Raw genomic sequence first — 27,942 nt, forward strand, 5'->3', positions numbered from 1 at the left:
TACAATCAAACAATCGAAAATCACCACCACAATCCTACATTTACCCTTAACCCTGTGGGTCTAGACAAAGTGCACATTATAATCGCAAACCAGTCGAAAAGTTGTCGAAAAGACTTTTTTTATGGAGTTTTGACGTTGACGGATTCTATTTTCGATTCGATCAAAAAGTGCATTTTGTCTAGATATGCTGTGCAGAGCGGCGGAGCGATTGTGTAAGGTTGTTCATGGATGAAAAATGAATACAATTGATCATCGAAATTCGAAAAGTGTCCGGTCGTATAAAAACGTTTCATGGATTTGCGTTTTATTATCGAAAAACATTCGCTAAAACTCATTTTTTTTAACAAATCAAATAATAAATAAATTCATGTTTAAATGCAGTTTATGACATAATTTTTAAATTGTCACTATTAATATTTTTTACTGAATAACCTGTAAAAGTTAATTCTACAATTTCTGAAAAATCACCTAAAAGTAACCTTTTCATTAGTGTAACCTAAAAGTAACCAATGCAGTTCAAAAGGAACCTAAAAGGTTACAAAAGTAACCTTCTGGCAACACTGCCGCTTGTCTTCATACAAATTTTTTGACAGCTGCATCTATCCATACAGTGTCAACTCTACTTAATCTGTGCCATACAGCCCCCCTAGACAAAACGCACTTTTTGATCGAATCGAAAATCGAATCTGTCAAAACTCCATACAAAAAAGGGGCTTTTCGACCACTTTTCGATTGGTTTGCGATTATAATTTGCACTTTGTCTAGACTCTAGACCCACTGTGTCTGTGATCCTGAGTGATGAGTGCTGTGACAGGATGTTAGCGACGCGCCCAAAATTTAAATTTGAATTGGTTCCGCTACCCGCCGCCTTGTGGCGCCACGTGCGAGGGGGCGGGCACGGCGGCGGGGAGGGGAATGAGCACAGCTGAGCACAGCTATAGAAATACCTAGATAATGCAAATGCGAATACTTCGCGTGTCCCGATCCCGATAAATCATCGGAATGAGCTGCCGCTGGTTGTCCAGCAGTGGATTATTCGTCCAAGAGTTACACTCATCCCAAACGCGATTCCGCATTCCATCGAATCGTATGAGCGTATGGATTGAAAATGTGATTTTTGGACATAGCGATCTATTTTTCACAATTTCTATTTTTTTAAATCACTGGTCGATAGGTTACATTATTTCGATGAATAAATGTTATTAAAAGTTTTTTTCTAAAACTGACAGTTTGGCTGGAAAAAAATATTTTCCATCCCAATAGTACGCCGCACAGTGGTCTCGATTTAATTAAACATGGACATTGGTCACAGATAAAGAAATACCTAGATAACGCGAATGCACCTACTTCGCGTGTCCCGATCCCGATAAATCATCGGAATGAGCTGCCGCTGCTTACAGTACAGCAGACATTCCACGCGCGTCTGTTGTTACATGCGGACCACAGATGAGACAGGGAGACGGCCGCGAAAACTAGAAAAATGCCTCAATGTGTGATAATTAATTGCAATAAGCCAAAAATTTCGAGCTCCCAAAGGCAAGGACATATTTCCTATCACGGGTAAGTTATTTTAATATTATATTAAGTGTTAATTCATTTTAAAACATTTTTTTAAGTATTCCAACCGCGAAGCGGTGGTTTCAAGAATGTACCTAAAAACCTATAACTTACCATTCAAATTTTTTTTTACGATACATTGCCGGCTTTGTTTTGAGCGTTTGATCTGACGTTATGTGTTAAGAGGCGATGTATAACGGACAAGCGCCACTGTCGCGCATCGCTTCGACTTCGTCGTACACGCAACTTCTCATTCGTCTGTCAAATTTTGCTACTAGTGTTGTTCGTTCTACTACTTTAATCAATAATCGATTCTTATCGATATCGGACAGACAAATGATACTAATTATTATTAAAAAATATAACTCGCATATATAAATAAATATTCTAATTAATGTGTATTTGTAGTATTTATATGTCTTTTTTTCCTAGTTTCCCACAAGATGCAATATTAAAAGAAAAATGGATCGCGGCTACGGGACGGAAAGACTGGTTTCCGACTAAACATAGTACCATTTGTTCAATTCATTTTGAAAGTACCTGTTTTATTGACCCTTCAAAAAAGAAGAGATTGTTAGAAAAAACGGCATGCCCCACTATACATATATTAAAACGGATTGACAATGATGATGAGGTTAGTGAATAGGTTTAATGAGTAACAATATTGTATAGTTAGGAATAGACAGGAATTACTAAAGATTTAATATCCACTAATTTGTGCTTTACAGAATAAAGAAACACCACAACAACGTCTATTGTTGTCAAGGAAGAGTAAATTAGAAAAGGTATAGTATAGTAGATATATGTATTTTCATGTAAAAGTATATAATAATGTGTGTACATACATATAAGAAATAATGATCTGCTGATGATGATCTACGAGGCACCGTTGTCGAGATATTGATATTTTGATAAAAACTTAAAATGTATTTTATTCACTATTTAAAGTAAATATAACATATTTTAAGTTTTTATTAATACGGGATCGTGTCTAAAATTAGCCTTTTGTAGTTATTTAATTGTGTTTTTTAAAAGAAAACTACATGTGACTTTGTCTCAAAATAAACTTAAACAGGATGAAATTAATGATACAAAAAAATTAATTATGTGTGACATGACAACACTGCGCCGCGCAGCAACGATGTATTATAATAAGCAATCTGTTTTTGAAATTCAATGAAAATATTATCTATTTAAACATTCCGTTTAATATCATTCGTCTGTATATCTCATTCGTCTGTGTAAGTGTGTATCTCATTCGGCTGTGTAAGTGTGTATCTCATTGTCTGTCAGATAATCGATGCCATTTCTGTGATCGTAGCGGTGCGTTGGGGCAACGGCGGCATCGGCATCTTTGAATCGATTACGATTTCCCGTCACTAAATGTTGGCTGTGACGTCACAGTAGGTATTAAAAAGTCGGCACGCTTGGTTTTAATACAGAGCCCCGATTACGGTAACTTTTAACGTCTACAATCCAGACACGCTTCATCGATTCTGCGATACGATTGGTCAAAACAGCTGACGTACGCTGTTGAATTATCCTCCAACTCCCAAGCATTAAGGAGTTGTACCTTCTATCATCAGCTCATCAATTTGAGATGATGATTTCCAGGAGCAAATACTTGAATAAATTAAGAAAAAGTTTGAAAAACGATATACGTGCCTATAAAATTTGAGGGTTGCCCTCGATTTCCCTAGGATCCCATCATCAGATCCTGACTTCCTGACCACCTCAGAAGTGTACCCTATCGAACAAAAAAAGAATTTTGAAAATCGGTCCACAATTCTGTACCCCCAGTGAAAAGGGATCTAACTCGACTTAGATCAAAATTGACTTTATAACATAATGTGAATCTCTGAAAAATTAGCTATTTTTGTATCTAATCGGTATGTTTCTACGACGTATAGAAAAGAAAATAATGTTGTGCCAAATGATACAAGTAAGGCTTTGTGAACCAATTTTGAGTTTTCTTTCGTGTATATTGATACATGTCTACTTTTAACAAAGTGTACCGGAGGCTTCTTTCAATTTTTTATTGTGTCAAGAGGTATGACTCGTGTTACTACTTTTTACACGATTGAAGTTGTTCAGATTGAATTTGTGATTAACAATATAAGATGACTCATATTAATATACACAAAAAAAAACTATGTATTGTTGGTTGGTGAAAAAGAATGTAACTTAATTTATATCACAAAAAGTAAAAAACAAAAGGTTATTTTTTTTGTGTATAACGATTCAATTAGACTAATACCATTAACCACAAAAGTTTCGTACATGTGTAAAATGTTATAAGTTACTTAGATCAGAAACATTTGAAAATCGCAACTAATAATAAGGTTAATTATTTGGTGTAAAATGATATAACTTAGCCCAAACGTCAGATTAAAGGAAAAAATAATGTCGTAGTTTATAAATCAAAGAACTTTAGTTAATAGTTTTAATAAATAATGGTGAACATCTACTAGTAAAACATATAATTTACTTCAAAGTGCCTAACGTTGTCAATAAAAGTACTTAATAAGTGCTATAGAATTTACAAGAGCTCCAACTACCAGAACTCTTTATAAACAAAACTCATCACCTTTGACAACAAATTGAACTGGGCGAGTCATGTCGAGAACAAAATAAAAATGGCCTGTATAGCATTCCATCAGTGCAAGAGACTCATTGGTAGTAGATGAGGTCTCAACCCAAAGATAACACTTTGGCTGTACACGTCGGTTATATGGCCCTCTTACACATATTATTATGGATCACTTGTATGGTGGCATAGAACACAACTATCCACAGCAAGATCAAAACTCCAAAGCCTGCAACGCATAGTAAGCATAGCGGCCACTAGTTGTATGAGAACCACTCCATCGACATCACTTGAGTACTTTCTGAATCTTAGATCTTTAGACCTCTTCATTCAGGAGGAAGTGCAAGCAGCCGCTTTAAGACTTAAAGGTCAAGCAAAACAAGGAGACAGGACAATCCACGATCCTGCACAAAACCCTAATAAAAGAAATACCTCTCACCGAGGCACCCATCGACAGAATTCCCTGTGTTCAAATCTTCGACTGAAGATATTATAATATCCAGCTTACAGCGGAAACGCAAGATTGCTCTGGAATCAATGAACTTAGGATATACACTAATGGCTCCAAAACCCAAAAAGGTACAGGAGCTGGTGTCTTCTCGAATTACCTAAATATACTAAGAATATCTACAACACTAGATAAACACAATACAATTTTCCAAGCAGAATGCAATCAGAGCAGCACAGGCGATTGCAACCATAGACATCCGAGGTCTGAATATAAAAATAATCTCAGATAGTGCAAGCAATACAAAGCAACTTAATATACTACATTATAATACTTATATTGGAATGCCATGACGCGCTCCTAAGTCATTGCAGACGCAAATGGCGTTACCCTGCACTCCTGAAGTAGATCAAACGGCACAGTAACTCCTTGGGCAACGACGCAGCAGATGAACTGGCCAGAAAGGGATCGTACACGACGGTATTTGGTCCGGAACAATTACCTATAATGCCGATACCATAAGCACAGATCAAGACCTGGCTGCGCTCCAAAATAGAAAAATAACACCACACAGAATGGAAAGATTGTAAAAGATGCAGGCAAACAAAAGATGCAGTTGTGGATATATCGAAAAAGTTCTCCCGCAGCCTCATAAGACTAAACAGGGACAACATCCACAAGGTCCTAAGTTGAATAACAGGTATGTTAAACAAACACCTACACAATATAGCTGTTACAGACAGCCTACTGTGTAGAATATGCATGGAGACAGAAGAAAAACCGCAGCACGTGCACAAGTAGTGCACAAGCGTAGCAGATCAACAGGCTCAAATTCTCCAATCACCAGGGTCGCTGCAGAAGGCCTGTAGCGACCTAGATAGGCTGCTGCTACTTGGGGGGATCTGAAGCGATTGGAATAGGAAGATAAACTACAAATAGCACACAATGGTCTAATCAAGAGGCTAAGTGCAATATTCGATTGCCCTGAGAAACTATCTACGAAAGTCCTTATGAATGGATACTATGTATAAAGTAAATAATTATGTAAATGGCATGTGTTGTTGGACTTTATCTGCTTAGCTCGCAAGTATAACATGTCTTGTTAATTCATGTCTCTATTGATTTAAGAAGATTCCCGCCCTAGGCAGTTCGATTTTTTCAAGTTATTTATGATTTAAGAAGAGTCTGACAAGGGTGGCTAAATTTCTTGCGCTGCTTCTTCTCAGCACTGGTCCATTTATGTCCCAAAATTATTGTAGGGTTCAAGTAATACTAGGACGTATTAAAGGGCTGTTTAAAAGCCTCTTTGTTGAAAACAAAAGCATTTTATGAATTTACTTTTATATTATCCTTCTGTAGCCAAAAGGCAATCAATATACCTTGACATCACCATCTCTGGTCCAGGGTTTGATTCCTAAAAGGGTAATTGTAGAAAACAAACTTTTCTCTGTCTCCTGTCTATTTAGTTCATGTGAAACCATTGTTGTTTCTGGTCTTTACTACACAATTGCTTCAGCTATACTTACTTTATAATAGGAGATAATGTATGTGATTTAGGCCGATATCATTCATGGTATATGGTGTAATAATGAATAAAATAGTAGTTTCAGATCAGAATAAACATTTAAGGAGTAAATAATTAGAATTCAGTCTCAAATTCTAGCCTTATTCCTTTACAGTCGCCACTTATATCACTTTACACATAATTATTAGGATACTTAGATCGCTATTATGTTAGTTAGATCAGTTTACACATTTTTTTTCTCTCCACAAAATTGGTGTATATGTTACGGTCAAAGTGATAAATGTGAAAATTATGAATAATTGCCGGTTATTATGAATAATTACCGCATGATTTGGTAAATGTGATTAATATGAGGTCATTTATGTGTGTATAAAACTAAATAGGCGGCTTAGGGGTGGCCCAAGGGCCACCCCCGCCGCACCTTAACCTATTTTTCACTTTAAATCAAAACATTATGTTATAGGCATCATGGAAAAGTAATAATGCAAGAAACATTCCAAACTCATTATGCCAAATTATATTAATATTATGATATCAAAACGTTCAAAAGTTTGGCTGTACACGAGCACGTACACAAGATGTTGTTCTCTTTTATGAAATTTGTTAATACTAAGGTTGAATTATTAAATAATCACTGTTAAATGTGATTAATTTATCACTTTTACCGCGACTGTCGGTAATTATTCATAATAACCGGTTATTATTAATAATTTTCAATTTATCACATTAACCGTAACATATATTAATATAAGTAACAATTTTTGGAAGATTTACCCTAAATAACCTGAAATAATGATTCCTCATAGTGTAATTACTTATGTTTGTTTTACAACTTTTTCTAAAATTGAAGAAACAAAAAATTATCAACAGAAATGGTGGAAAATGTATCACTTTACACTTGTTAGCATGTGGTTAATTCAGTGTGGTGTAAAATGATTTATATCTCATTACATCACTTTACACGAATGTAAAGTTGTCGTGCATGGTGATATAACTAGGTTTTTATTTAATTACGAAAAAACCACATGCTATATTTCCCAAACTGGCACACTACCTAATTATATCTAACATTACCTTTCACCTAAAAAATATTTCACCAAGTTATCTCTAATAGCGACGAAGCAGGATTTTTTTTAACTTCAAATGCGATTTCCCAAAAATCACCATTTTCGACTTAACTCCCTTTTCACTGGGGGTACAGAATTGACGGAGTAATCGGTGAACATACATAGAAAAAAAAAAACATACATACAGTCGAACATATCGATACCTCTGGGCTCAAAGGTCGTAAAGGACAAAATACCGAAAATGAGTTTTTTATACAGTTGTACTCAGAATTTAATTCTCTATCGATCTGTATATTTAATTTGTCGAAATTCTCAAAAAAAGTGCCTTTACGACCCATCATATTTGATACGCTAAACAGGATTTATCGTGAAAATTGGGATGTAAATACCATTTGATTTTTTAGTACAGTTAGCATGGTAGTAAAGAACAAGTAAACACAATTTTTTGGGCGTATAATGTACAATAGTATAATCTTTTGTCCTATACAACCTAAAATTTTCATACCAAAGTCTAAATAATATGTCCTTTACGCCCTTAGATTATCTAAACAAATATTTTAAAAATCTACAAAGAGAAGGTAAATGTTATAGACGTTTCTTATTGTATTTAAGTATGTGCGTTTAGAACAAACGAAAAAACTAAAAAATCATCAAAAATATGTAATAAAACTATTTTTAGAGTGTAACGTTTATGTGATTTGTACATATAAAATGATGACATCTATCCTCGTCGGGTAAAGTAATGATGTTTTTTTTATAATTTCTCATAATATTTGAAGAAACTAGGTATTTGTAAGGTAAAAGATAATTAAAAGATGATTTCAGAAAATGAAAACATGCTATAAAATTACTTAACTAACCTAATTAAGTTAGGATAGTCATCATAAAAATTTAAAAAATGAAAAAGCTAGATGAGAAAAAGAAGTAACCTTACTGCAGTACCATAAGGTGTCATTATTACCCGACTGCGCCAGAAGGCGGGTTATGTTTTTTCAAGTGTATGTATGTTTTGTATGCATAAATCACACAAATGCTACGCTTTACAATTGTTTTTAATGATTTCCTAGTAATTTTGACCAACGCCCTTGGTCAAAACCACTTTTGAGTTTTTACTGTAACAATTATAATAAATAAGTATAGTTTCTAAAGTTATTTGGATCAGCTAATAAAGTATAACTTGTAGGAAAAATATTTACGCTTAACATGGGAAAATATAGTGTCAGTTGAGACTGTACTGTAGGTACACACAGAGTAATGTACTAAAAAGCGTGATGCACTTTTTTTTCGAAGTTATATAAATAATTGGCTTTTAAAAACGGTATTATGTAGGAGTAAAGTAAGTGGACATACTTCACTGAAATGAAAAATTTCCTACTTGTAATCTTACTTACCTAACCTTTCTACTTTTGTACAAAGTACAATGACATAATTATAAGCTATTATGAATAACAATGCTTAATCTATTTAGAATTTAGAATAATTATGGTTTGGTTTTCGTTTGTCCTTAATAATTCTATCCTATCTGCATTATCATAATGTCAACTGGTTGACAGACTGCCCTATGGAATTAAATCCGCCATTTGTAGTTTTTCGAAACAACAATAATGATTAAATAAATAAAATAAATTGGTTTCGACTTTTCGTATAAAGTAGACATCATTATGAAGTTTTATTTAAAAACGTCATAATATTTATTTTCTAAATTCGACTCTTATTATATCGGAAATGGTATCTTCTAGTTCGAAGATATCAAAACTTCTTCTTTAATAGTTTCATAAATTGTGTTCATAAAATTATGAAGCTACGAAAAATCATTTTATTTCATTTAAAATACCATAATTGATTAAAAATATGTAAAGAAATGGAATATTACATATCAAATACCATAAAACATTAAATATTTAAGCTAAATTATCAATTTACCCTTGCATAATACCTTACCTGGGAGTTCCGTTACGACCTATGAAAACCTATAAAACTATGTAAATTGTCATTTATTACCTTGATTTTGTAGTTTTGTAAAATAAAAATAGACTTACGCCCTGAGTAACTTGCCTAGGACGAATATTTGAGGGGCGTAAAGGTCTTTTTATTGTAATTTGGAGGGCGTAAAGGAAATCTATCTCAGTAAATACAGCCCTAGTCCAGTTTTTCAATACCTCCTCGGAAAATGCTGTGAATTCTAAGCACTTTCTTCTTAGGTCATAATTTAATAGCTCAAAAAACAAAAAAGTTACTGTCGAATAAAAAAATAAAAAATCGTTTTTTGCTTCTCCTGAAAAGTCGTACTTTGTCCTTTACGACCTTTGAGCCCAGAGGTATCGATATAACCTCCTCCTTTTTTGAAGTCGGTTAAAATGATTCAAACGCTACTAGTTTTTAGGTTCAAATTCGACTGCTCTAGTGGACGCACGGAACGGCAACGTCGCAGTCGACCCACATTATTTGAATTATTTGGCGGGAAAATAGTTTTTGGCTTTTAATTCTGAAACTAAGAGGCCTAGAGATTTGAAATTATGTCTCGTGTGTACTTTGATTATAACGAATTATTTGATCTTTAAAACGCAACTCTAACTTATACGGTTTTAATAATCCACCGTGTGTTACGTGTCACCAGCTTACACATACATATCGGTTCGTAGTTCGAAAACGGTTCGAGATAAAGCTTTGAAAGATTTGAAGTCGGGTTTTTTTATTCGACTTTAATTTATGAGATATAAAACATTGATGTAGCTTAAATATTTACAAAGATACAGATGTGTAAGCTGGAGACACGGTACTCCAGCTCGCACATAGTTTTTTGATCGTGGTTTTAACAGTATTTGAGCTAAAGTCTTGAAAATTGGAAAGCCTACTATTTGGATTCGACTGTAATTTTTGAGGTATAATACATTATCGTAGCATAAATATTTACGAAGATACAGATGTGTCAGCTGGGGACACGTGTCCTCAGCTTACACACAGAAAACAACTCATAGTTATGAAGTTCTAATGGCTCTAATTGAATGACTGAGAGGTTTGATGACTCTAATTAGGCTTTTATTGATGGTATACTTGGAATTGCTCTAGGGCCAATGAGGAAGTTGGAGACATTCAGGTGAAAAAAAGGCCTGTTCATCTCCGGTGTTGCCAGAAGGTTACTTTTGTAACCTTTTGGGTGATTTTTGAACTGCATTGGTTACTTTTAGGTTACACTAATGAAAAGGTTACTTTTAGGCGATTTTTCGGAAATTGTATAATTAACTTTTTTACAGGTTATTCAGTAAAAATATTAATAGTGTCATTTTACAAATTATTTAAATTGAAACGTGACACTTTCAACTTATCGAAGATGTAAGATGTTGTTAGTACAGTCTAATTTTTTAGAAATCAGCAGAAATGTCATCAAAAATGGCCAACTGACATAAAAATATTTTTAGTCTGTGAACTAGTGATGCGACAAAACATCTCGTTAATCGCGAAGTGAAATATTGTAGTACTTGCGTATCATCGCCGGGTGATCGTCAAAATACTAAAAATATGCAACAAAGTCGCAACCAGGGCCGGATCTACCTATGGGCTGATTAGGCTGCAGCCCAGGGCCCCGGGGTTACAAGGGGCCCTCAGATCCCGCTAAAAAGTAGGCCATAATTTGAAAAAAAAAATGTCTGTAAAGTCGGTTTACGGACGATATTTTTACGTGACAACGTCATAAGAAGTTTCAGCCCAGGGCCCCACAAATTCACGATCCGGCCCTGGTCGCAACTAGAGATGGGTTTCCACCCGGGTAAAAACCCACATGAGGGTAAAAACCCAATAAAAACCCGTTTCATTCCACCCGTGGGTGTTTACACCGGGTGAAAACAAATAACTTTATAATTATTTCAATTGGTATCTTTTCTTTATTTTTATTGAATTTTTCTCATTTAAGTTTATTGATTAATAAGTAATAAGTCAAATTTAACACTAATATGCATTTATACTTAATTTTAATTCACCTACAAGGTGGACCGACGACATCGTAAGGGTGGCAAGGAAGCGCTGGACGCAGGCCGCTACCAGAAGATTTTTATTTTCTTTTATTTTATTTACTTATATAGGAAAATAAGCAATGGAACAATACGTAAAATAATTTCGTTTAAATTAAACTGACTCCGAAAAAGTATACACTAAAAGAAGAAAAATAATTTTACGTTATCTCCAATATTGTCGAAGTTATCGCTGGAAAACTAAACAAAGTATCGTATATTTTTTATTTAAAATTAATCAGTAATCGGAATAAGTGAATACTTAAAATAATATCGATTAAATTTACAGATTATTGTCTATGACTCACAGGTTACAGCACTGATGTGTCAGAGACAAGTCATAGACAATATGGAGATAACACATGATTTTAAACGTCAAGTCAATTTGACAAGTCTCACAAATTTTCATCGTCCACGTATTTTGCTAAAATAATTTGTTTCAAAGATTGATTTCAAACTTGTATAAACGTGAAAATAAAGTTGGTTTCATGGGCTTGTTAAATAATGTGTATGATATTATGAACACGTAAGTGATTATGGTGTAAATATGTATGAAAGTGTTTGTTTACATCTCTGCTGGATTCTAAAAAATCAAGGTATACGTATCAGCTTTATGATATCAATTGCACATGAAAGGTTACTTTTTATTCAAAAAGGTTTCATTTTTTTATATTTCCGGTAATTTCTGACAAAACCCGACTGGCAACACGACTCCGCGACTTTACATCGAAAACAAAACAAGCACGATGGCCCCCTAGTCCCCCTACAGGATTACTATTCGACAAGGCCTCACATACGAGCGAGCATTGACTCACGCACGCGTATTCTTGTGTATGATGGTAAAAAATAAACAAAAGTGTAAAAAATACTGTGCAGTATTTAACTGCCTAAATAATAATACAAACATACAATGTACTTTTTTTAAGTTGCCTGAAGACACTGAAAGGTAAATTATGTGGTTTTAATATTATTCATGCTTAATCATGTATTTCCTCCGCCATTTTCCGCAGTTTGGCACCTCACCTCACGTCATACGTCATTTTACCGAAGTCAGCCCTATGACTTCGGCGCAGTACCGATCACTGACGTTTGTCAACAAAATGGTGCTCGACTCTTGCCACGCTAAATTACACCATATTGTTAAAGGCATTGAACATACATTTTTTCAAATACCTTCGCGAAGTAAACCTTTTGTATTATTCTGCGGTTATACCCATTGGTTATACCTATATACTTAGATTAATCTAAGCCTATATACCTAAATGATTTCAAGGTCAATTGACAAGTCTGTTTATTTCAGGCGCCGGATATGGTTGTTAAAGATCGACAGAGAAGATTTATTGACAAAAAATAATTTGAAATCATCAAGTTACTTTGTCTGTGCGTCACATTTTGAAGAATCTTCAATCAAAATGATTCAAAAGCTCCATAAAGATGCAATCCCAAACAGATTATTGCCTAATCAACCTCAGGAAGGAACATCTCAAACAAAGGTTGATAAAATATCTGTTACGGTAAATGCTTACGATATTTTAATCATTCGATATTTTGATCGTTCGATCATTTTGTAAATTCGGTATTTTGAACATTAGATATTCTGAGCCCCGATTACGGTAATTTTTAACGTCAACAATCCAGACACGCTTCTCGATTCTGCGATACGATTGGTCGTTCAACAGCGTACGTCAGCTGTTTTGACCAATCATATCGCAGAACCGAGAAGCGTGTCTGGATTGTTGACGTTAAAAGTTACCGTAATCGGGGCTCTGATCGTTCTATATTCTGACTGATTAGTGATTGTTCGATGAACCGTGTTCGATATTTTGATTTTCGATCATTTGTCATTCGATATGGCGTAGGTAACCTCATACAGAGTAAATACGGACAATGACCAAAAGTGGTCCAAATGTCCACCACTAATGAGACCTATATTGGCTTATAGTCTTGGACGAATAAACCACTGGACGCGTAACGAGTAGGGTTGCCAGATGGAAACTTACCAAATCCGGGACAATTCTACTAGGACAACGGTGTCGGGTCTTGGCCATAGTAAAAATATCTTGGTTTCTCAAATGATTTAATTTGTATTTCAAAAGAAAAATGCCATTTATTTTCAAATACACACTTTTATTAAATAAGTAATGTACGTCAACGTACATAATAGGACTCACAGGCAGGCCAGCCGTGTCATTTGTTATTACATATTAGTATATTTTGACACAAAACTATTAGGTTTTCGGAAATCCGGGACAGTAATGTCTAATTACTGGACACGGGACAAGACGCAAAATTCCGGGACAATCCCGGATTTCCCGGGCATCTGGCAACCCTAGTAACGAGTGACGTTTTCGTCTTTACCCCGCTAGCACTTACCAAGGCTAAATTAGCCATGGTATAGATGACCCACGCTGAACTGTCCCGCCAAACTCAATGACAGGGGGGCGCTACCATCGTTCAACTATATGGTTTCGAACATGGCAAAAATCTGAAACAGCGATCCGGTATTGACGGTGGCGCCCCACTGTCAATGTCATCGACAGGACAGTCCAGTATTTTGGAACTATAAATGTTGTCAGGTTGTCACTTTGTCAGTATGACGCGAGCTCTCGAAGAGTAAAAATATCAGGAAAAATGGGTAAATGCGCCGTACTTTATTGCAAAAATTATTCCGGTCACACAAGAAATGTTTCTTATCACGCGTAAGTACATTTTAAATCTATTATAGTAGCTATTTTTTCGTAAAATAAATAAAATTTGATATGTAAACAAAATATGATTACGTCATTTTAAAAAGTACTCATTGTACATGTAAATGCTTAAAACATGTAGCATATTGAATTTGGTTGGATTATAGGTTTCATTCATTCATTCACATCTCATTTTTTATGACGTAAAGGGCTTGAAAAATGTCGATAAGTTTATCGATATACCAAACAAACTGAATCTGAAATTATTCAAATTAATTTTAGATTTCCAGTGGATCCAAATAGAAGGAGAAAGTGGATAGATGCAGTCAGAAGACAAAATACGTGGATTCCAACTAAAAACCACTGCATTTGTAGCATTCATTTTGCGGAAGAATGCTACAATGCCAATTCTACGAAACAGAGAAAACTGCACAAAGATTCTATACCTACATTGAATTTGCCTAAATTTGTAAGTACAATCATTATCAAATTTTATTAGATATTTTATCTTAAAAGTCAACTAATTCACCAAAATATCAGTAGACACAAAACATTTATGGTTCAAATTGTGTAACTGGTATGGCTCAAAAGATAAGGAGACATATAAAGTGCCCTAAAGGGCTACCTTTTTTAGGGTTCCGTAGTCCTGACAAGGAACCCTTATAGATTTGCTATGTCTGTCTGTCCGAGGTTTTGCTTGGAAACTATTGGCACTAGAGAGTTGTAATTTTGTGGAGGTATGTATATTAATCACGCCGATAAAACAGTAAGATAAAATTTTGAAAAAAAAAAAATATTACGGTAGCTAGTTGCTTTACATCTAGGGGTAGGTACATGTAAAGTGGGGGTGAATTTTTTTTATCTTCTACCTCATCGTGTGGGATATCGTTGGACAGGTCTTTTAAAATTGCTTAGGGGTTTCTAAGGCTATTTTTCCATTTAGAGATCAGTTTGCAAATTATTAAAGTTTAAAGTGCCAATTTTTTTTCGAGACCCCTCTAAAAACTAAACCGTTAGCTTGAAAAATCTGGGAAACATCATAATAATAATTTATTTTATGAACTTTCAAGGAAAACTATAACGGTTAAGATACATCAGTTAGTTTAGGAGTAATAGTCATTTGACTCATGTATTATACCTAACTAATAAAAATTCCTTAGAAGAAAATACAAAAAGTTACTTTAGATGAAGAAATTGCTTGCTTTGTTGAAGTTGTTGTCCGTCGTTAACACAATATATTTTAGTATTGTGTTAACGACGGACAACAACTACGGAACCCTACATTACGCGTGGCCCCCGCCCGACACGCACTTGGTCGGTTTTTTTTAAATTATCTTTGACATTCATAAGTGCCAAAACACTGGTCAAATTTGAATAAAATATTTATGATTTTGATAGATTTTTTTGTTTTGATAATTTTAGTCACATGAAACAAAAGATGATGAGATCGACATAGATGGAACATACAAAACAAGCACACCAGTAAATGTAAGTAATAATTACACCTTTTTTGAAATATGTTGTACATCAAAATACTGGTCAAAGAATAAAATATTTTTGATGTTGATTGATTTTTTGGCTTTATTTTAGTCACATGAAACAAAAGATGATGAGATCCACAGAGATGGAACATACAATTTAAACTTTTCATTGCATCTAAATATTAATAATATCATCACAAAAATACGCCAAATGACTACGATTACATATTATTATTATTTTTTATTTTATTAACAGGTTTTATTTTCGGTATGCAATACCGAGGTGGAACCTTTTAGATCTGTGTCATCCGTCACGTTTAGTGAAATACCGGGGTGGTTGGAACTTGATTTGGTCCATCCTGTCATCAACTGTTTTTCAATGGGACGACTTCTGAACATCAGAGAGATCTTGACTGTCAAGATACGTGAATTAGGCCACTGAACTTTTCAAAACAAAACCAACACAGGTAAAATATCTGAGCATCTCCCTTGACAACAAATTGAACTGGGCGAGTCATATCGACAACATGCATAGTGCCTAGCAAACATAGCGGCCACGGGTTGTATGAGAACCACTCTATCGGCATCACTTGACTTCTTTCTGAATCTCAGACATTTGGACCTCATTATTCAGGAGGAAGCACAAGCACCCACTCTAAGACTTAAATAAGTACTGGGAGGTCTTCTCGAATGACCTAAACATAAGAATATCAACAACATTAGATAAGAATTAAATAATCTCAGATAGTGCATCCGTACTGCAAGCGCTACAAAGCAATACATTCTCATAATGTTATCAAATTGTGTTTCATGAAATGTATAGAAATAGGCTATTGATGAAACTTTTGTCCGTGACGTGAGACAGATTATAACATTTGTTGAGACCAAAAGCTAGTTAGCAGTCGATCGTAACAGAATATTACTTGTTTATTGCTTTACGAATTTGATAATGATAACACAGCAAAAAAATATTTCACCTAGTTACCTACCTATATGAATAATTTGTAATATTATTTGTACCTATGATTTACCAATGGTACTATAATAAACACGATACAATAATTAATTATAGTCATTCAATTAAAGAAACTTTCAATATTAAATCAATCCATAATTCATTTATCTCGTTAGGTTCATTCATTCATTTACATAACTATCGATAAAAATTTACGATCTTTTCCCAGCACTAAATTTCATTATTTGACAATGTCCATTAAATAGATAATATTAACTTTCAGTATGGGACGAAAAAAAAATAAGCTGTCAGTAAAAAGTGATGACCGTATGAAAAATTGTAGTAGTTTACGCGCTAATCTCAGGAACTACTGGTCCGATTTGAAAAAATATATTTTTTTGATAAGGATAGCCCATTTATCAAGGATGGTTTTAGGTTATTATAACACTAGCTTTCCGCCCGCGGCTTCGCCCGCGTGGAATTTTGTCTGTCACAGAAAAACTTTATCGCGCGCGTCCCTGTTTCAAAAACCGGGATAAAAACTATCCTATGTTCTTTCCCGGGACTCAAACTATCTCTATGCCAAATTTCATCAAAATCGGTTGCGAGGTTTAAGCGGGAAAGCGTAACAGACAGACAGACAGACAGACAGACAGAGTTACTTTCGCATTTATAATATTAGTTGGGATTAGTTGGGATAGTTGGGATCACCCTACAACCAATAGGTGCGGAGCAGCGACCACCCGCCCATAATTCCAATATTGTTGTCTTTCTTCTGAGCTTATTTTTTTTTCTTTTAGCGAGAATCTAACACGGCACACTAAGCGACATGACATAACATGCATAGATTAATCCAAAATGTGCGATGGATATGATGATATAGTTCCAAAATACTGAACTGTCCTATCGATGACATTGACAGCGGGGCGCCACCGTCAATACCGAATCGCTGGTTCCGATTTTTGCCATGTTGGAAACCATATAGTTGAACGATGGTAGCGCCCCCCTGTCATTGAGTTTGGCGGGACAGTTCAGCGTGGGTCATCTATATCAAGAACATTTTTCGGATGAAAAGGTAAAAAACATGACTTTTCATTCAGTCATAACTTTTTACTGACAGCATATTTTTGATTGCGGTTTGGTTATAATGAATCAGTATTTAGTAGACTATTTTACTACATAGGTCTCGTTAGTGGTGGACATTTGGACCACACTCCATACATTTTTGGTCATTGTCCTTTAAATAAAATATAGCCTGACCAGGAACATAAAAACCCTCGCCATGTTGCGGAAAACTAATGGTACTAATTTCTTTTAATGGCAACAGTAACTGAAAACTTCATTGACATGTCACCTTGCATGTCAGTCTATTGCTGTCAAAGTATAAACAAACTTTATTTTAAATGTGCGCAATTGATTTTGTGAATTAAATTGCTAAAATCTTTTTATAGTCGTGAAAGAAAAGTGGTTCACAATGTGTTAAAGTATTTGTCGAAGAGAAATACTAAGGGTTCGGACAATATTTTCATTGAATAATGTTTTCGACAAAGGTTGTCAAATTGACTGACATGTTTATCGTATAGTAAAGTCCAGTACGAAAATTAGCTGTGGTTTGTTTCAACAACCTATTTTAAAGTTTTTTATCACTTTCTAAGTGTTGAATTTTATGGAATTGGGAAAGAAGTACCGAGTTTGAAGCGTTCATGAGCAGACATTGCAGTTGAATATTCAAGTTCTGAATTTGATTATTGATGAATAATAAAATAAATCCTACTAACTCGATTGACGGTTTCATTTAATTTATTTAAACCACCTATAATAATATTTTTTCGTTAATTTATGAAAATATCAAATTAGCCCGTAATCCTGAATCCTGATACATAAAGTTAGCCTATTAATTTAACACAGGTACGACTGTACTCAGTGTTGCACTATCAAATGCAATTGACGCGCCTCTATGCCAGGGTTTTTATGTTCCTGGTCAGGCTATACAAAGTGGCATGTTTCTTCGTCATGGAGGGTACACGTAGTACTTATTCTTATCTATGGAGGGTACGTATCGTCACATCTGTGTGGTGGTCATGAAGCTAAAGATAAAAATGGAGGGCAGAGTTGGAACAAAAACTTGAGTCAAATACCTACTTATATCTATCTCGCTCTCTGCGGCCCTACCTCTCTTTTTAGTGTGAACTGTAGTATTGCTATCTTCTGATTTAAATCTCCTTGTAAATTCTTCGAAATAGCCAATTCACTAACCAAATCAGAAGTTAAACAAATAAATAATTAATATTTGAAACTAAGATTACCTAGTTAAATAAAAAATCACAAAATTGTCGGCCATTTAGGCTTAATGTGTTGGCGAATCAGGGAATTACAATCCCAATTCCTGGGTAATCGGTACCATGTGGCAACATCGGCCCAATCCGGCCCATCATGGCGGTTGTTTACTGCAGTTAATTTCGTTTGAGATTGTTTACAGGAAATAATCATTGTTTTATCACAAGAATTGGTGCAAAATTTTGTAGTGCGTGGTTGCGGTAGTACGTGGTGTCCTGGAAGTGACATAAGATTCCACGCGTAAGTGTTTATTTCGTGATTTCCGACATTGGATCATTGTAAACATTTTTCACAATTTTTACAGTAATTTCTTCCTAAAACGTTTTACCAGTAATTACACTTATCATTTTTAATGATACCTATGTCAAGAAATAAAGATTTTACATTGGTTTCATTGAATTTGAGCAATTTTATATTTTTTGTTTATTTAGAAACAGCGAGTCTGCCCACAGAGAGCGAGATAGTGATACTTAGTTTGTGCTTCAAGTAGGTATTTGGAGTGTGGCCTCCATTTTTATCTGTAGCTTCATGGTGGTGGTCACAGCTGGTTTTGACAGTTTTTACCTTTTTTTGGTTGGCAGCATTGATGCCACAATCAATCAAGTCATTTTGTGTAAAACTAGTCGCGGGAAGATTCGAAAAAACATAAGACTATAAAGAATATAATGTACATACAAAAAATTGCATATAGTTCCAAAATACTGAACTGTCCTGTGCATGACATTGACAGTGGGGCGCCACCGTCAATACCGGATCGCTGGTTCCGATTTTTGCCATGTTGGAAACCATATAGTTGAACGATGGTAGCGCCCCCCTGTCATTGAGTTTGGTGGGACAGTTCAGCGTGGGTCAGCTATAGTGGGCCCATAAGTGGGCCGTTACGACTAAAACATTATTTAAACAAACAAAGCTGTGACTGACAGAGGTATTTTATTTTGTGCAAAATTTTGTACGCGGGGTCTTAGGAGGTTAAAAGAGAACACCGGCTCGTGTACAGCCGCACATTTTGAACGTTTTCATATCACACACCGTGTTACTTTGCATTCTTGCCATGTTCACAGAGATAAAAGTAGGGAACAATACCTATTATTTAAGATAAACAAGAGACTTCCATAAAGAAAGTAGGTATTATATTCTGATGTTTTATGGCTGGGTACAAGCCTTTTTATCCAGTCATAATAATTATTTTAAAATACTCTTCAGTTGATTTCAGATTTTTCTTTCTACTTTACGGGCTTAGGACCGTCAAAAATGTAATAATTATTAGGGTTTTAATTAATTTATAACATTGTTCCCTATTTTTACAAATTAATAAATTAAGTATGAAATATAATCACCAGGCTATTTGTGAAATTTTGAAAATCGTTTAAATGATTCTATGATATACTACAAGCACACTCCATTAATATTTCTGGCAGATTTACTGTATTATTAGTAAAAAACGATGTAAAAGTTTAAATTATCAAAACCGCGCCAAAAACGATGATTCTGACTCGTGTGACGTCACACACCAGTAAACAAATTTCTAACCTCTAAAAAGATACGTCAGTGCGAATAACACTGAAGAGAATTTTATTAATTTCCTTCAAATTTAGAGGCTAAAATGGTTTATAAATGGTGTGTAGTGCCGCATTGTACAAATACGTCTATAAAGGATCCAAACAAAGTATTTGTTTCTGTACCAACGAATCCCAAGAGGCGGAAAATGTGGTTACAATTAGCTAGAAGAGACCCAAATTGCATTTTAACGCATACAAATGTGTTTATGTGTGAAGATCACTTTAATGTAAGTAAAATTTTTCTTGATTTTAATACGAAATACTCAGTAGATAAAAATATTGCTTTTTAAGCATAACGCAGTGTTATAAAATTCCATTACTTATAAGTCGTGCTAACTTCTACAGTTTTGTGTGTTGTCTTGTAAAGGCTATTGTATTGTGCGTGAAACTTAATTTTGCTAGTCAGTAATACTGTTTGTTTTGCAGATGGAAACTGACACCAAGAACTATACCATGTATAAAATGGGCTTTAGTCAAAAGATACTTTTAGCAGATGAAGCCGTGCCAACTAAATTTGATTGCCAAGAGGATCGCAAAAAACGGCTGTCCAGTGAGGGATCTTCTCGAAAAGCATTCCTTAAAAGGCAAAGAACTGATCTTATTACAGAATGTTCAAAATCAAAGTGTTACTGAAACTGAAAGATTACAAAAAGATGAAGTTATGACACAAATGATTGAACCTGAAGGTATATATTTGTCACAGTTATCATATTAGTACTTAAATGTTTATGTTATACATATTTAAATTAAATAAATAATTTTTGATGTTGTCTTTTCAGAATTACCAAGAACTCAAGACAAAGAAAGTATCACCAAATTCACCAATTCTATTATAACTCTAGAAAAATCTGTTCAAGTATCAACTAAAGTGAGGGATTTCTTTTTTTGACAATTGCTGCACAGTGATGTATTTCAGCGTTGTACCTACTTTTGATAGAGTAGGTTTTCTCCAGTAGCATTCAACTGAAGTACATGCAGGCTCTTCAGAACGGCGATGGACCCACATTAAAAATGCTACTGCATGCTTGCATCCCCCAGCTGAAGCTGCACAGTCGTGGCACTGACAGCTAATCACTTTGCTGTCCTGTTCATTAAAAACTATCGTGACATTGTAAGATTTTATTCTGACGCGATGTTCAGGGCACATTTTACATTTAATTTTCACTGTACATATTCCATCCTTGCGATGTAGCTGGACATATCCTCTACGTAAGTTTCCCTTGCAGACCTGTGGAACAAGAGCAAAGGTCATAACAAAAATTTAGTTAGACTTGAGAGTAAATGTGTGAATGACCAAAGGTGTGATCTAATAATAATCCTTTAGAATACTTACACAGCTGTTTTCACATTTTTAAGTTCTGCAGAACAAAAATCAGGGTTATTTCTGAAGAAAAGTGCAATCATAAAAGCGTCGACCTTTGGCAGGTTGCTATTGTCGGCTCGCACAAAACTTATTTCCATTCTGAGTTTGTAAGTATAGAAGACCTTATAGATTAACAAAAATTGCTTTAGACGTAGCTCACAGATGTAATTATCACTGAGAAAACTTAATATTCGTACAATTAGCAGTAAAAAATGGCTGTTTACTTGCATGTGACGTCACCGGAGTTGCCACCAATCACAAGACGTTCCCGTCGCAACATTTTTTTTTAGTATCTGCAGTTTAGAAAATAATTGGTGCCTCAATGTAACCTTGTTGGTGTTCAAATAAATAAATAAATAAATTGCCTGCAACTAACCATTTGACTGACGCCGGAGATAGTGCCGAAGATGGCTCTGATGCATTTTTTTGAGCACGAAATACGGGTTATAAATTTACATTTGCCGTATTTCCCCAATGGATTATTCCGTAGCGTAAGTTAGAACAATGTTTATGCCTTATAAATATTCGTTTAAAGAAGATTATGCCAAGTGAGTTAATGCCAAATGAATTTCTGCGTAACAAGATTCTGCCTAATAGAGGGGAGCCTATTTTTCCATAATGCCCATAACATATTTATTGTTTTGATTTAAAGTGAAAAATAGGTTAAGGTGCGGCGGGGGTGGCCCTTGCCTATTTAGTTTTATACACACAAATGATCTCATATTAATCACTTTTACCAAATCATGAGGTAATTATTCATAATAACCGGCGATTATTTATAATTTTCACATTTATCACATTTACCGCTTGAGATTAATAAAGATTTACCGTAACATATCCACTGATGATTTCATAAAACCTTCGGCAAAAGTAAACATTAAAAAAAACAAGCTTCTTCTCAGCACTGGCCCATTTATTGTCCCGAAGCAGTGGTAGGGAAGGGTACAATATCGGATAGTCTTCTACTCTGGAACTGATTTTCGATACAACAAGTCTGGTCCGTGAGCACGCAGAATTTTGTCCAATGACCCCAAGCTATCCTTATCGCTCGCGCGTAATTATGTTGCTATCGCGCTCGCACACTCACTGCACCGGTTTCTAGTTCCGGAATTGGCTAAAAAAAGAAAGCACCTACTGAAAAACGTACAACGTGGGTGGACTCCCATCTCCAGACCATACTTTGCGTATTACATGTTGTGCCCTGCCCATTGCAACTTGATCTAACTTTACAGATACCTATTTTAGAAACTACAGCCTATGTCCTAAATTCTTAGATTAATATAATGTAAGCCTATATTATATTCTTTCTTAGGCAGGCAGGGTTCATTCTATCTCTACAGGGTGTTTGGTAAATGGGTATATGAGCCGACACTAGCCCATGTTAACATGGGCATATAAATGGTATGGTGAAGTCAGAAATTTGATATCATCTTTTTAATTTTTTTAATCTTCATACAAAATAAATTTTGTAAAATCCGATTTGTATGAATTTAAAATAATTAAAATGAAGATCAATTTTCTGACTTCACCATACCATTTATATGCACATGTTAACATGGGCTAGTGTCGGCTCATATACCCATTTACCTAACACCCTGTATATCTATAGGTACTTACTTTTTTCAGAGAAAACTGTAAGGTACCCGATCTAGCGCTGTATGTTTTAAGGGGCCTTAATAAATGACTTACTTTTCAGAGAATACTATACCCGATCTAGCGCTACATGTTAAAACATTATTATTATATTACCTTAAAAGGGGCCTTATTAAGTGAAAACGGCAATATCGACTGTTTTCTATTAGCTTAGCTCAGGGGTGGCCAAACTTTTGACCTGTGTGGTCTACTTATGCTCGAAAATATTTCTTGCGGTCGATTCAAGCATTTTTATCCTTAATTTTCTTTGTTTCAGGGGAGACAGAGAAATAAAGATTCGTCGCCTGAAGAATCTGAGCCTGAGCTTGAGTCAGAGCCTACATTAGAGCTTAAGATTGAGCCTACTGATGAGCAACGGCCACAGTGCGCCACATGCCACGAAGTTATATTAGGGTGAGTTTGTGACAACCATCTACTGTTGGACGCACCACAGTGCACAGCTCCAATATTACATTTATTACTTCAACCTGTAAAGACGATACTATAATTTATCACAGGGTTTCCCAATTTTTTTTTGCCAATGAACCCTAATTGATTATACTTTTCCTAGCGGAACCCCCGTACTACTCCGCCCGCACGCCCTGCCCCTCCCTTGTGCGTAAACAAGTCGGTGCGCGCGAACAACGTTGGTCACGAAACGTGGGATAATATTTTTTACGGAACCCTTCCGGCCTTTCCACGGAACCCCAGGGTTCCGCGGCCCACCTTTCGGGAACCGCTGATTTATCAAATACTTTTAGACAAACATGAAAAAAAATCATATCAGTCTCTGAAATGTTGATACTTTTTTTTTGTATAGATGGTCATCCATTAGTCGCTCTTTACGAGACATCTGTACCTATAGTCCTTTTTAAGAGGCAGTTAAATGAATAATTTTATTTTGATAAATTCCTTAGGTTCGTGTTCGCGTGCGTGGAGTGTAACGCGCGCTCGTGCTCGGCGTGCGACGCGCGCGGGCTGCACGCGGCGCACCTCGTGCTGCGCGCGCCCGTAGCCCGCCCTGAGGTGAGCTCGTGGGCCCGATGACCCCACTGGTGGATAACGGGAAAAAGAACGAAAAGTTGCGATATCCACCAGTGCAGTCAGGGTTCTAAAGGATAATTATCGTGATAATAACAGATGGATAATTATCGGTTGATAATAACAAAAAATGCGCTCGTAAAAATGAACTGAATTCGAAGTTTTCGAACGTGTATTTCCGCACTTGCGTCTAGTGGTGAGCGTTAATCAACATAGATAGATATAAAACCTATCTATTTAGCTCCAAAATGATCACTACACTAGTTATCTATCGTCAAAATATTTGTCTATTTTCCAAGCTTTATGCGACTAGCGATGGATAACTTGACAACAATCAGCAACCAAAAACATAAAGTAACATTTCTTATAAAACAATATGAGAAATGTATCTGATATTGTTGATAATTATCATAAAGCGTAATTATCTTGATAATTTCGAACCCTAAGTGCAGTATCGTATCAGTATAGTGAAGGTCGCGGGAAGAACCTGGATGTAGGCAGCGCAGGACCGGCCGTTATGGAAATCCTTGGGGAAGGCCTATGTCCAGCAGTGGTCGTCATTTGAATCCACCACTGAAGGATTTTCCTCTGCCTGATACAAGCTGTGCTACTTTTTCTAGGTAAAAAGTTTTGTTAGGGCTTTAGCATTCTAAAGAGCATGTCCATTCTTTGCTCTATGAAAAAAATCTGTCCTAAGGATCGTACATTTCTCCGGGAAATAGTAACCTGGGTGTGCTATTCCAGTCTATAATCTCTTCCCTGTCCCAAACTTCCAGATCCGTTTTTTCGTATTGGTCAACGTCAAAAAACTTACAACGGGGCAACAAAGGAGTGGAGGCCACCTGGCCCCAAATTATTTTCCAAATAAAATGGAAAAAAAATTTCAGTCGAGTATTTCAGCTCAGTTTCAGCTTACTAGTCCAAATCTGATTTTTTTTCGATGTTTCAGATGTGGAGGCCCCGGGGCTGTAGCCCCGGTTGCCCTCCCCTAAATCCGGCCTTATTACTATTAATAGGCTGATCAAACTATCGGCCGACAATCAGTCTGTTGCCGAGTGTCTAATAGTCGTCGTTTCAGCCAAATGACGTCCACTGCTGGACAAAAGCCTCCCCCAAGGTTTTCCATAATGAACGGTCCTGCGCTGCCCGCATCCAGGCTCTTCCCGCGACCTTTACCAGATCGTCGGTCCACCTAGTAGGAGGCCTGCCCTGTCTAATAGTAGTAATTTTTAATGTCCAGAGTCAGTTGAAGTTGGTGCTGAACAAAATTCGCGACACGCTGGGTCCGGTCATTGAGGGAACGCCTCGAACAATCCCGGACCAACCGGTTGAAGAGTTGCCCCAGGAACCGGATGAAGAGCCGCTCCAGGACCCGAAAGAAAAGTAAGTTGTAAAAGAGAAATTGTTTCTTTGCCACATACAATATTTCAACTGGTAAAGTAAGCAGAAGACCGTGTGTCAAAAAGGCTAAAAAGTAGTCTGCTGCGCTTCTTCTTTGGTTCTTCTAGTAGAGTAGAATCCCTAATTTTTAAATGTCCCCTATGTAAACAAAATTCCTGTTATTTGTTACCATAGGGGTCACTTAAACATTATGAATTAAAGGTGAAAACGGGCATAGGACTACTGCCTCTCTTTTCGGGGATGACATAAAAGGAGGGACAAATACACAAACGTCAGGCCTCCCTAAACCCGTCTAGTGCAGCGTGGGAAGTGTAGCTAATGCCCCTAATTTTTAAGTGACCCCTATGGTAACAACAGGAATTTTGTTTTTAAAGGGGTCACTTGGGCTTGGGATTGATGGTGAAAACGGGCATAAATTCTCCATTTACCTCTATTAACTAGAGCATTCCCAAACTTATTTGAGACGCGCTCCGTTTGCTCCTCCAGTCAAGATTATTTATTGGTCGTATGGAGCAGTCTGGAATGCATTCTCTCAGCGGTCGCAGCTTTTTTATACTTGAGTACACAGATGGCCCGCGGCCCCCTGTAAAGGTCTTTGCACCTCCCCTGGGGGGCGCGCCCCCCACTTTGGGAACCAATGAACTAGAGGTTGTTATCCTGCAGTAGAGGCTAAATGACCTGATGATGAATATCAATTATTTGTTCGAACGTTGTCAACAGATATATTATCAAGATGGAGATAGAAATGGAGGAACACGCCCCTTTTTGGCATGAGAGCGCGTCGGGTGCTCCTGCTAATACTGACGAAGAAACCATTGTTCCTGACGTAGAGCATCAGGTGAGATTACGTCATTTCACTGTTTGTTGGGTTGGTGTTTGTTTCTTAATTAACTAAAAAAAAAAATTAACTATCTTGCCGATAGTACGGTCTATTCCAATTTGATCACCCAGGTGATTCTGAACACCAGGCGACACTTTGGCGTCCTTTGATCACCCATGGATAAGATCACCTAGGTCATCAAAGTGGACTTCTTATTCATGGGTGATCAAAGGACACCAGTGTCGTTTGGAGTCAACTTTGATCACCTGGGTGATCTAATTCATGGGTGATCAAAGGACGTCAAAGTGTCGCCTGGTGTTCAGAATCACCTGGGTGATCAAAGTTGAATAGACCGATAGTACAGGTTTCGTCAGGGATCGAATGAATCTTTTGGTACCATTTTGCAAAGAAAAATTTAAAATTGTCTAAAGTTCGGTCACCGAGCACGTAGAATTTCGTCCAATGACTCCAAGCTACCCATTCTTATCGCTGGTCGCGTGCGACGGGCGGCCGCAGTGAGTGTGCGAGCGCGACAGCAATGTAATTACGCGAGCGATAAGGATGGGTAGCTTGGGGTCATTGGACGATATTCTACGTGCTCGGCGATCGGACATGAATGTGTTGTTCTTTACATGCGTATTGATATAATACTCTTGCTTATGGCTTGCAGTCTATGTCCTGGGCGGGGCGGGACACGGGCGAAGAACAATCGGACTCCTGCACTATCACGGCGAGCACCTCGTCTGAACACAGTTCCAGGGTCAAAAGAGTGTCGAGTGATAAATCCAATGAGAAATACCCAAAGGCAAATAAGCGAGCGCGTAGAGCTGTGAAGAAGGAACCCAGTGATCAGAAGCGTCCAGTTCTGAAGAAGGGATCTAGTGATCAGAAGTGTCTAGTTGTGAAGAAGGGATCCAGTGATCAGAAGTGTCCAGTTGTGAAGAAGGGATCCTGTGATCAGAAGTGTCCAGTTGTGAAGAAGAAATCCAGTGATCAGAAGTGTCCAGAACAGTCTAGTGGTAGTGCGGCTCAAGGAATAAGTCATTCTCGGCAGCAAACGCGAAAAAGGCGTGGCTCTAGGCCGCGCTTACCGAAGACAGAAGATATTGAAGATTGTATTAAAGCACATACAATTGACATTCCTCCAGAATGAAAAGTTTTTCCTGATACGCAAGCAAATTTAAGTTACATTTGCTTAAAGGCGATCTTACCAGATCTACTCATTCATCAGGATGTTAATTGTTATCTCTAGTATCATTAGATACTGTTATATTCTAAGTATTAATTTTGTGTTGTCAGATCTTTTGTTTTGAATTAATTTGATTTTTAATTTGGTAATGGTTAATGATGGCAGTAAAAAGTGTAATTGACTGAATTAAAACATACATTAAAAATATTTTTACTATTTCTTTATTTTATTTGAGAATACCAATTATTATTCTTCTATCTTACTTCAAGTTCAACTCACATCAACA

The 27,942-nt window shown here is 36.2% G+C and overlaps 1 protein-coding gene across 11 annotated transcripts; it reads left to right on the top strand.

The window, feature by feature from the left end:
- Positions 1–1,441: 1,441 nt before the first annotated feature.
- Positions 1,442–27,869, top strand: LOC135084285 (uncharacterized). Of its 11 annotated transcripts, none has more exons than XM_063979086.1 (9): positions 11,893–12,137; positions 12,492–12,684; positions 14,161–14,347; positions 15,301–15,366; positions 23,483–23,619; positions 24,123–24,231; positions 25,487–25,629; positions 26,368–26,485; positions 27,138–27,869. In XM_063979086.1, exons 2-9 carry the CDS (start codon positions 12,626–12,628, stop codon positions 27,618–27,620), a joined length of 1,302 nt encoding a protein of 433 aa, XP_063835156.1. In that variant the 5' UTR covers positions 11,893–12,137; positions 12,492–12,625; the 3' UTR covers positions 27,621–27,869. The 11 variants fall into 11 exon arrangements, with proteins under 11 accessions (XP_063835153.1, XP_063835156.1, XP_063835159.1 ...); XM_063979089.1 differs by lacking the exons at positions 14,161–14,347; positions 15,301–15,366 and adding exons at positions 20,637–20,896; positions 20,990–21,078 and having other exon boundaries at positions 11,894–12,137; positions 12,492–12,705; XM_063979083.1 differs by lacking the exons at positions 11,893–12,137; positions 12,492–12,684; positions 14,161–14,347; positions 15,301–15,366 and adding exons at positions 1,442–1,560; positions 1,990–2,191; positions 2,286–2,342.
- The last annotated feature ends 73 nt before the right edge of the window (positions 27,870–27,942 follow it).

The sequence above is a fragment of the Ostrinia nubilalis genome, chromosome 25 (assembly GCF_963855985.1).
Source record: "Ostrinia nubilalis chromosome 25, ilOstNubi1.1, whole genome shotgun sequence".
Taxonomy (NCBI): domain Eukaryota; kingdom Metazoa; phylum Arthropoda; class Insecta; order Lepidoptera; family Crambidae; genus Ostrinia; species Ostrinia nubilalis.